The following is an 11,353-nucleotide window of genomic DNA, read 5'->3' on the forward strand; positions in this document are numbered from 1 at the left end:
AAAAACCAATGGGCCTTGTCTTGTTCATCTATGGGCTGTCCAATGGCAGATAATTGGTCGCATATGGCCTTAAACTTGCGGCCATACTCGGTAACAGCAGAGGAACCCTTCTGAAGTTGTCTCAATGAATCACGAAGACTGTGCATTCGTTCCATCGAATCCAAACTGTAGGCATCTTCAAGTGCCTTCCATATGGCGTGAGCAGTTTTTAAACCAAGGGTTTCTGCCATGGCTTCTTCAAAAAGAGATGATTGGATCAGAAGAAGAGCTTGTTGATCGGCTTTCTGCCATGATGGATGAAGAGGATTGGGAATAGATTTACCTTCAGCTTCAATGGTGCTTGAAGGCTCTGGAGTGGTGTCATCAATATGACCCAACAGATCTTGGTAGGATAAAAGGTGTTGAATCTGATTCTTCCATAATAAGTAGTTTGTGGAGAAGAGTTTGATGGTGAGAAGATATAGAATGGTGTTGAGAGAGATTAGAGATTCAGAGGTAGACATCGGAGAAGCAAATTGATGAAAAAGAAGAGAGGTGAAGGGGAGATGACTAGGGTTTATCGTGGCCAGTCTGATACCATGTAACAATTACTTTCCCTTGAATATGCTTCTCATTATTATTAAGTATATATAATGAATTATAGATATACATATACAACTAACTAGCTATATAACAGGGAATTTAAAACTATACCTTTTAGACAATTGTTTTTTAGATAACATAAGTATACCTTTTAGATAAATGTTTTTTAGATAACATAAGTACACATTTTTTACAAATTAAATATATGTTTAGGTACGAATTTTTCCAAATGAGGTATGATGCGAGAGGTAAACGAGGTTTTACAGGGTTGCAAAAATATGTTGCTGCAATCAAGCTTATGGCTATGGGGGAGTCGCCCGATTCCATTGATGATTATATGAGAATGTCGGAGCGAACTGCATGAGAAAGTTTGTATAGATTGGCGAGAGGTATTATCGAAACCTTCAGTGACAAATACTAGCTCAAACCTTCATTGAATGACATGCAACAACTATATGCGGCGCATGAAGAACGACATGGTTTTCCAAGTATGCTTGGAAGCATTGATTACACAAAATGGATATGGAGAAATTGTTTTATGGCATGGAAAGGTCAATACACAAGTGATCATCTTGGAGCCCCTTCGTTGGTATTAGAGGTTGTTGCTTCACAAGACTTATGGATTTGGCATGCTTTTTTCGGAGTTGCGAGTTCTAACAGCGAAATAAATGTTCATGATCACTCATCAATATTTCATGACTTTTTGACAGGAAAGGCATCAGATGCTCCTTTCACAGTGAATGTTCATGAGTATACATTTAGGTATTACCTCACGGATAGAATATATCTACCATATTCCACGTTTATGAAGGCGTTTCGACACCCGATAGAAGAAAGAAACAAATTTTTCAAGAGAAGACAAGAAGAAACACATAAGGACGTGGAACATGCTTTCGGAGTTCTAAAAACAAAATGACACATAGTTGAACATGTGGCACGACCATATCACTTGGAGACTTTACGATATATTATTTATGCATGTATCATAATGCATAACATGGTGATTAAAGATAAAGGACGAAACATTGCGGAGTATTCGCCTACGGAACCTTGACACATTGAATTTCAACCAGGGACAGCAGAATACTTACATATAGTCTTTGACATTTAAGACCAACGAAACATTGCGGGATACTTGCCTACGGAACCTGGACACATTCAATTGCAATTTTTTTAATGTTGTTTTTAATTTAGGATTTATTAAAATTTTATTTTTACTTTTTAAATTTTATTTTTAATTTATGATTTAATTTATAGGTTAAATACTATGACATAAATAAAAAAAAAATTGGAAATATAGAAATTAAAAACATAAAAAAAATAAAATTAAAAAATAAAATAGAAAATAAATGATGTTATCACATGTTATTTGATGTTGCTCATTTCCACCTTGGGTGTTATAACACTCATATATGACTAAGATGATGATATCACCCCACACTCGGTAGCTTTAGGGTGGACAAACATGTGGTTTTTTTGGCACTAGACCTGGCGGGTACCGACAGTACCACCATTCCATCTATGAGCGGGTTCGCCGATTTGCTGGTCTCTCCCAACCCACACAAACTAGCCGTTGGTCGACTATATTTTCAATTTGTTTACCTATATAAACCACTCTCAATCATTTCATAAACCACACAAACATTCTACACTCTCTTTAATTCCATTCCAACATTTTTTCTTTTCAGTTTCAAATGGATTCTAATTGTGACAAATTTAAAAAACCAGTTCTACCCAACAAAGAAAACATCAAAGTGAAAGGGGTTCACAATATTACCCAATGTCAACTCCCGAAACCCAAACCCCTATGCCATATTATGTTTCCGACACATTGTATTTTCATGTGCTCGATGACGAAGAATCATCCGACGTAATGTAACTCATCTCTCAAAACCAAAACAACGAATCACCGCAATAAATTTTACCAAATGGGTAAAATGATAACCATGGTCCCAAAAGAGAAGAAGTTGCCAATTGTCCAAAGCGTTTTATCAGTGTTTTGGAAGACTAAGAACGTGTAAATCATCAACGATCAGACTCATCTTGATTCGTACTAAAAAATTTACTGGATGACCTAGTAAATGGTCAAGTTTGAAAAAAAAAAAAAAGTAGAAACGATGATTGTTATTGTGCTAAAAAAAATTGAAAAATTAACCAAACTATAGTGCTTTCTTACCTGTCTTCCCTTTGAAAATAATTATATTATTATTATTGTAATAGTTTATTTTTTATAATCACTTTTTAAGTTTTTAACACCTTGATTATTAATACAATTCAAAAGAAACATAGAAATAGTCAAGTGGTCAACCAACCCGATCCATTTCTTGATTCATACTAAAAGCTACTTATTTTTTATTTATTTATTTTTTTTTTTTTTAACTAAAACTCATTTTGATAATTGTTACTCATCATCGTTCAATCCATCTATTACCCACCTCTTGTGATATTGATATATACGAAAAAACAATCACACCTATTATTATCAAATCATTAAACAAACTAGCTGGTTGTTCAAGTTTACCTCTCATAAAATTTAATTACTTTTGTAATTATTATTATTTGCTAATAAATTATTTAACTAGTTACAAACTATTTAAGAAAACTTAAACCCAAATAACATATTGTTTTTATTGACATCAACAAATGACGTATGGCATGGTTACCTAGTTGTGTTGAAGAGGTTGAATGTTCCATATGTCTCGAGCATACTCATGAATTGTTCGATCACTACTAAACTTGTAGGACCCAGCTGTGTTCAAAATCGACATCCTTGTCCATCTCTAAAAAACATAATTAATGTAAAAAAAACTTACCATTTTATATAAAAATTTACCAAAAATGGTAAACAATAATGCATAATTAAATGGTTAAAACAAGTATGTTGGATATAGATTGGCAAAAGGGTGAAACTTTTCTAGACTTATAATGTAACAAACTTATCACAAAATGTATTATTTACTAAAAATGGTTAGTTTGTAACATTAAATGGTTAAAATGTATGTCCCATATAGATTAGTAAAATTTTGCACTAAGCACTTTGGATATTTCTATGATACTTTCATTATTTTACCAATCTATACAACATACTCTATATAACCATTTAATGTCAAATTTACTAAAAATGGTAAATTTGTAACATTAAATGGTTAAAAGCAATGTTGCATAGATTGGTAAAATGGCGAAAGTGTCTAGCAATTTTTTGCATTTCTATGTTACTTTCACCATTTTATCACTCTATACAACATACTTTTGTAACATTTCTTTGATACTTTCACCATACTCTTAACCATTTAATGCTACAAACTTACCATTTTACCTTTAATATAAAGTTTACATAAAGTTCACCATTTTTGGTAAACTTTACCAATCTATGCAACATACTTTTTTTAACCATTTAATGTAACAAACTTACTATATTATATAAAGTTTACTAAAAACTGTAAGTTTGTAGCATTATTGAGTCAATGTCTGATTGAGTCAGACATAAATTCTTATCAGACCCTGTAAGAAGCATATCAAAGGCTACAGACCGAAGAAGAGGCTTCTACCAGACCCAGTAAGAGACATACCAAACATCCCCTTAATCATTTAATGTAACAAACTTGAGATATAATGTAAAAATTTACTAAAAATAGTAAGTTTGTGACATTAAATGCTAACCTTTTGGTCTCTATAAGCCTTATCGACCTTCTCTTGGCATTCTATGTAACTTGGGAAGTCTTTCCCTACAAGGAAGTAGTCTCCACAACCAAATCCTTCATTGCCTTCTAAAGATCCCATTAATTCATCATAATTGTAAGCCCCAAATACACCACTTCTTATGTATTCCTTCACTTCTTCAAAGCAAGGATCAGGCACAAACTGCAAGAAATAGCAACATACTTTAAAACTGATAATAAATAATAATATTTTATTATTATAATAGGAGGAAATGAAATTATGAAGTAGAAATCAAATACCTTTCCCTCAGCTCTTTCCTTTCGTAACCCTGATATCTCATGTGCTCGAGCACCAAAAAGGAAAAAGTTGTCTTCTCCAACTTCTTCCCTAATTTCCACATTTGCCCCATCTAATGTCCCAATTAAGATGCAACCATTCATGGAGAATTTCATGTTGCTAGTTCCACTGGCTTCCATTCCAGCAGTACTGGAATGGAATCAGATCAGAGTAAGTAATTGTAATTGTAATTGTAAAGCTTTATATATAGTGGAATTGATCTGATGAGAGCTGGAAACTTGGAATTGGAATATTACCTTATATGCTGTGAAAGCTCACTTGCGGGAATCAGCAATTCCGCAACACTGACATTGTAATCAGGGACGAACACAACCTGTAAGGAATGGAATGGAATGAGTAATTCCATTCCTTCTTCGATTCCATCAGAGCATTAGCAAAAACTACCTAAACCATACCTTGAGTAAGTCCCCAATGTCAGCATCATGGTTTATGGTGGCCCCAACATCTGTGATGAGTTTCACAATTCTTTTGGCTTGTGCATATGTGGCGAATGCTTTCCCTCCAAATATACAAACCCGAGGGGTAAATTTGTCTTTTCTCTCAATGGGGGTCATTTCTTTCATCTTCTTGTATTGGTAAACGATTCCCAAGATGTTTAACAACTGTCTCTTGTATTCATGAATACGTTTCACCTAAAATAATAATCAAAACTTTGAATAAGAAAGGAGCTAAAAAGGAAAAAAGGTTAGTTAAAATACAATGTCTTGATAAAAAGAATTTAAAAGTACAAAATGAAAATGGCAAACCTGGATGTCAAACATTGCATCAGGACTAACAGAATATCCTGTTTTCTCTTTAAGAAATGACACAACTTTGATTTTGTTGCTCCTTTTTGCAGCTTTCCACTCACTTTGGAGATCCTCATCATCTGCAAACTTTTAAAAAAAAAAAAAAAAAAAAAAAAAGGGTCAATAGTTCCAGATCACAGACTTTGTCTTTATCCAAATGGGCATCATTTATTCATAATCACATCAAAAAAATATCAATATTCTAGAAATAAAACTAACATATATTTTATTATTATTGTTGTACTGTTTTAAAAAATTATAACATTTACAATGTGTAATTAGTCATTTCGTAATTCTAAAATCAAGATTTGAAATATCATAATTAATAGTGGACTTGTTTTAAAGCTACTGATAAAAAATTTATAATGATATGAATAGTGATGAATATATAGAAAAAAGGAAAAAGATAAAATTAAATTGATTACCTTACGCAATTCTGCCAATTTTTCAGTGTTGAGAACCCAATCTTCTCCACCAGTCCATTTGGTTATGATTTTACTGAGGGCAGGATTGCAGTAATATATCCATCTTCTTGGTGTCACTCCATTTGTTTTGTTTTGAAATTTCTCAGGCCATAGCTGCATTTGTTTCATTTTATATGTAAGAATGCAACAACAATGGCATTAAGATGTTTGTGACATTATTAGAAATTGAGTAAATTGCAAAAATGGCCCCTGTAGTATCCTAAAAAGTGCAGTTTGAGTCCTTTTTTTTTTCATTCGCATGGTCAATCCACAATTGAAAGTTCCATGCAGATTTGGTTGTTTGAGATTGACTTCTGTCTAAAAAAAGGAATCAAACTGCATTTTTTGGGATACCACAGGGACCAAATCCGCATGAAAGTTTCAATTTTGGACTGACCATGCGAATGAAAAAAAAATGGACTCAAATTGCACGTTTTGGGATACCACAGGGACCAATTTTGCAATTTACTCTTGGAAATTAGACCATAGAGTAAATTACAAAAACGATCCCTGAGTACTGATGTTTTTTTTTGGCAATTTTGGTCCAAAATCTTTCCTGTTGCAATTATGGTCAGTACTTGAGGTTTTTGTAATGTTTTGGTCCCTGTTCCAATTCATTATAAACTTATAATAATACTATAAAATTAAAATAAATAACAAATATTTATTTAAACATCATCAGATAAAGGGCTATATAGTTGTTTTACTTGAGACAAGGAGCAAAATCGTTATGATCCATTAAAATAAGGACCAAAGTTGCATAAGGAAACATTTTATACCAAATTTTCAAAAAACAGCGATACTCAGGGACATTTTTGTAATTTATTTGAAAGAATATGTTTACCTTATAAAAGTCGTTGAAAACATCCTGTTTTACAATTTCACTGTGAATTGCAGCAACCCCATTGACAACATGGCCACCAACAACACATAAATTAGCCATTCTCACCAATTTTGGTGGAATTGGAGCTTCTTCCAAATCCATCAGTTTCTCCTTTTCTCCAACAATATCATCTTCTTCATCATCAGACACTTCACTTGTATCAAGGGCAGAAACGTCTTTTGGTTTGATAAACAGATCAGCTATGGAAGATGGCAGCTCAACATTTTCAAGAATTCTCATGGCATTCAACTTTCTTTCCAACAATTCAGGATCTGATTTACCAAATTCTGCTACTATCCTATTCACTAACTGTAAGAATATATTAGCATTATTATACAATTTTAATAAAGGGATAATCACAAAAATGACCAAATTGCGTGTTCTTGTTTAATAAATTGAACAACTTTTTACCCTTTTAACAAAATGACCATCAATTTCATAATGGGGTCAATTTTGTATTGCCAAATGATGATGTCATTTCGCAAAAAAAAAGTTTATTTTATTTATTTTTTTTTTTTTGCAGTGTTCTGTTAATAAAAAGTAATTTTGCAATTGACCTATTGGAAATAGGCGTTCAGTTTGTTGAAAGGGTAAAAAGTGATCAATTTGTTAAACGGGAGTATGGGACCCACTCATTTTTGGTAAACTTTGTGATTATCCAAAACCCATTTTGGTCATTTTGTAAACCCATTTTGCTTTACCTCCTCATCAATCATCTCTATGATTTCAACATGTCTAGGGAGAAGTTTCTGCATGAGTTCTAAACTCCATTTCTCTAATGCTTCTGGTAGAACAGTATGATTGGTGTAAGCCACAGTTCTGACAATTTTCCAAGAGTATGTCAGCATTATCAAAACTTGATTATATAATGTTTTTTTAAGATTATAGAAAATATATCAATATTGGTCTCTATTTGTAGAAAAAACCATCTAAGCATTTATTATATATGACAAAAGACAAAAAGAAAGATGCATCTAGAAGATTGTGAATGTAAGAAATACCTTTGGGTAATATCCCAAGCTTCTTTCCAGCTAATGCCCTTCAAATCCATCAATATCCTCATCAGCTCAGGAATGCAAAGGGTAGGATGGGTATCATTCATTTGAACAGCAACTTTTTCTGGAAACTCATTCCACATCACATTCACCCCAGACCTCTTTTCAAAACGTGTGATAATATCTTGAAGAGAAGCAGAGCATAATGTATATTGTTGTTTCAGTCTAAGAGTTTTCCCTTCCAAAGAATCATCCCCTGGATATAATATATAACATATCTGGTGGAAGGAAATATATAAATATATATTTAAATTTTAAATCAATATTCAATACCATGTAAAACATATGAAATGTACAAATAATTTCATCAACCTTTTCTGCATTTGCTTGGGTTTCACATGCTTTAGTGTGGTCTCCAGAGTTAAAAGCAGATAAATCAAAGTCTGAAGGTGGAACTTTAGTGTCCCATAAACGAAGGTTAATTGTAGTTTTTGTTTTGTATCCTGGAATTGGAATATCATTTGCAACTGCAACTATATCTTCTCCTCCTATCCAACGTTTCTTTCCATCAGAACCTTTGACAACTTTCCCATAGAATTTAATGGGATATGAGATGTCATTTCTCACAATCTCCCATGGATTTCCCATCTATAATCACAAAATTAAGTTTTCATAAGCTCATAATCTCACATGGAAAACAAAAGGACAACATGTCAACATACCTCAAGCCAGTTTTCAGCAACCTCCTCCTGCCCTTCTTTTGTGATTAGCTGTTTGAACAAACCATATTTGTATCTGAGCCCATAACCCCATGCTGGATAATTTAATGTTGCTAAAGAGTCAAGAAAACATGAAGCAAGCCTACCAAGTCCTCCATTTCCAAGAGCAGCATCTGGTTCCTGTGAATGTTTGACACAAAAGTTTAGTATTAAGTATATATGTCATTTAAGAAAAAGAAAAAATAGAATTTAAGTTTGTATACGAGTGTATAAAGTATAAACTTTTCACCTGTGAAACCACATTCTCAAGTTTGTGGCCAAGTTTGCTCAAAGCTTCTCCATAAGCACCAGTTAGCTCTAGGTTACCAATGGCATTCAGTAGAGCTCTTCCCTACAAAGTATGTCATTATAGTACAAATATAAATTAACCACATACTCTAAGATTAAATTAATTTTGGGCTTTCATACTTTGCATTTATAAAAGAGACTAGTTATTGTTCTAAAAAGAGTTGACAAAGAAAGAGGATGACTGAAATTTGAATGATGGTTCAAGAAAGCATCTCAGATTTAGGTTTGAATGATAATGTAATGTATTTTCGTTGTGTTATTTTCTGATATGTGAAAGATGAAATGTAAATAAAAGGTAATTAGGTTGAATGATAGGGATTTATATTAGATTATGTTGAGGAATCACTGCGACAAACCTGTAGAAACTCCATAGACAAATAGTAAGCTTGCTTTACATTCATCCTTTCGTACATATCATAAGTTGCATTCCAATTGATGATGAGTGAGTCACGTATGCTTTGTGCAGTTGCAAAGTATGCCTTGGGGAGATCAAATCCATCAGGAGAAAATGATGGTGTGAACTCTGCATGGTAAGTAATTCTTGATGCCACAGCTTCAGCATCAGATTTTGATGTTTCAATATTACTCCCTGCATCTCCTGATCAATCAAGCAAACAACAACCAGTTGGATTATGTTTCATTGAAGATCACAATTTCAAACAAGTTTGATAGGATTTAAATATGAGAATTAAAGTAGTGAATCTACAGGTTGTCAATTCAGAACTCAAACATCATATAAATATACTAGTATTACCCTGTCCATATTGATGAATCCAGTTTGCTAGAAAGCACACATTACCCTGTAATATGTTCATACACACACTGAATATCTTATATCTTCTTTAGATCCACAGTTCTATATCTTAAATTTTAGCTCATCTAGTGCTAGAAAATGACATGAATGCTTCACAAGATATATAAATACATGTTCACATATCACGAATCAAAGAACTTAACATTTACCAGATTGATCAAGAATTCACATACAAACATAACATTTGTGGAGCCATTCAGCTCCCACACAAGCCTCCATTGATGAGAATTCCAGAAATTGGGATTCAAGTTCAAAAAAACACACAGTAAACATACACAGACCACGAATTATAACTGGAGAAATGTAGGATGTAGAACCGGACCTTGTTCGACGGTGACCGGATCCTTGAGCGTAGGCTTTGCCTCACTCCTCACATAAAAACGCCGTTTTCTGAAATCCGCAGCGGTGGTGAAGAACAGATGGTTCGACGTCTTCTTGCTGAGATTAAAATTGATCAACCTTGAAATTGAAGAACAATGCGGTATCGTCAGTGCTCCTCCGCCACCAGGGCTTGAAGCAGTAGCAGCACAGTACGCCATTTCCACACACACTGTAGAGATCAGTGAAACCCTTGCTACTAGCAGTAAAGCTTCTCTTGCTAAATTTCCAGTAATGACCGGTTTTTACAGGCAGAGAAATCGATTATCCGTGTGTCTGTATTCACTTTATCGCCATTTACGTGTGTTGCTGAGCATTGGAAGTGATCAAATCCCGAGAGTCATGTGCTGGGCGCCAAAATCGATGAGTTGCAGTCACATGTGGCTCGAGTGCTTTACAAGCAAATCCAAGCATTAACAAGAACATCCTTATTCCTGGAAGGATTAACGGAAATGCCACATGACAGACGTCTTGAATAGAAAATGGCCGAAAAAACGTTCACTATTACGTATATTTTAGTTATTTTGTGTTTAACTAGTTCAGTTTGATCTAATAAAATCATCTTAAAATTTCATTATTTTTTATTATATCTAATCTATCATATCAAACTTGATTACCCTGTCGTTTTAAACAAGTCGGTTTATTATCACTTTTTTGTTTACAACGAGAAAGTTGAATTTTGGTGATTTAATATTATTAATATATTTTAGTGTAATCAAGATTAGTTGAGTTCAATTTATTATTTGAGACTAGAGATAGGTGTATATTCGGAGTGATAAATATAAACTTAATAATACGGGAGTCCAAGGGGCTATGACATCGTGATGATGTAATAGTTGGTTATGTCTTACAAGTCATTTTTGGTGTATAACAACCATCCTAACCAAATTTTTGGCGTCAAGAAGGAAGTAACCAACTTCTAACCGTCATCTTCCTTCTATAAAAGGAAGACGGATGTTCCATGTAAAGGTTACATACTTGATACTCAAAAATTCGATTATTTGTATTTTGTGTCTCTCTGAAAATACATCAAAGCAAAGTATTATGTGTTTCTTGATTCAAATTAGGCTCGTAATTTGAAGTGTTTATATTCTTGGATTATCTCACTTCTGAATTCGTGTACCCCACGCAATAGGAATGAATGACTCGACCCCAAGTTTCCTTGACGTCTTCAAGCAGTCATAAAAATTACAGGTATTGGGGCCATACAGCCTCTCCTGCTAGTTCTGAGATAATCCACACTTTTTTATTGTTTAATAACTTCAACTGTAACGACCCTCATGTCCAAACTTGAAGATTCTAGACCCACTACATGTACTTTCATTCGTCCTCCTACACTTGCTACAACGATTGTGGTTTCCCGAG

At 33.6% G+C, this 11,353-nt stretch overlaps 2 protein-coding genes across 2 annotated transcripts; one reads left to right on the plus strand and one right to left on the minus strand.

Annotated features, from left to right (window-relative positions):
- Window positions 1–1,024: 1,024 nt before the first annotated feature.
- LOC111880196 (uncharacterized) lies at window positions 1,025–1,498 on the plus strand. Its single transcript, XM_023876601.1, has one exon. It carries the CDS (start codon window positions 1,025–1,027, stop codon window positions 1,496–1,498), a length of 474 nt encoding a protein of 157 aa, XP_023732369.1.
- A 1,611-nt stretch (window positions 1,499–3,109) lies between these two features.
- On the minus strand, window positions 3,110–10,436 carry LOC111880191 (alpha-1,4 glucan phosphorylase L-1 isozyme, chloroplastic/amyloplastic). Its single transcript, XM_023876597.3, has 15 exons — window positions 9,933–10,436; window positions 9,153–9,394; window positions 8,738–8,839; window positions 8,452–8,628; window positions 8,102–8,377; window positions 7,736–8,007; window positions 7,436–7,553; window positions 6,696–7,043; window positions 5,813–5,965; window positions 5,346–5,474; window positions 4,995–5,231; window positions 4,836–4,912; window positions 4,542–4,728; window positions 4,243–4,443; window positions 3,110–3,362 (listed from the first exon to the last, which is right to left on the minus strand). The coding sequence occupies exons 1-15, from the start codon at window positions 10,147–10,149 to the stop codon at window positions 3,246–3,248; spliced, it is 2,853 nt and encodes a 950-aa protein (XP_023732365.1). The 5' UTR covers window positions 10,150–10,436; the 3' UTR covers window positions 3,110–3,245.
- Between the last annotated feature and the right edge of the window lie 917 nt (window positions 10,437–11,353).

This window comes from Lactuca sativa, chromosome 3 (assembly GCF_002870075.4).
Source record: "Lactuca sativa cultivar Salinas chromosome 3, Lsat_Salinas_v11, whole genome shotgun sequence".
Classification (NCBI taxonomy): Eukaryota; Viridiplantae; Streptophyta; class Magnoliopsida; order Asterales; family Asteraceae; genus Lactuca; species Lactuca sativa.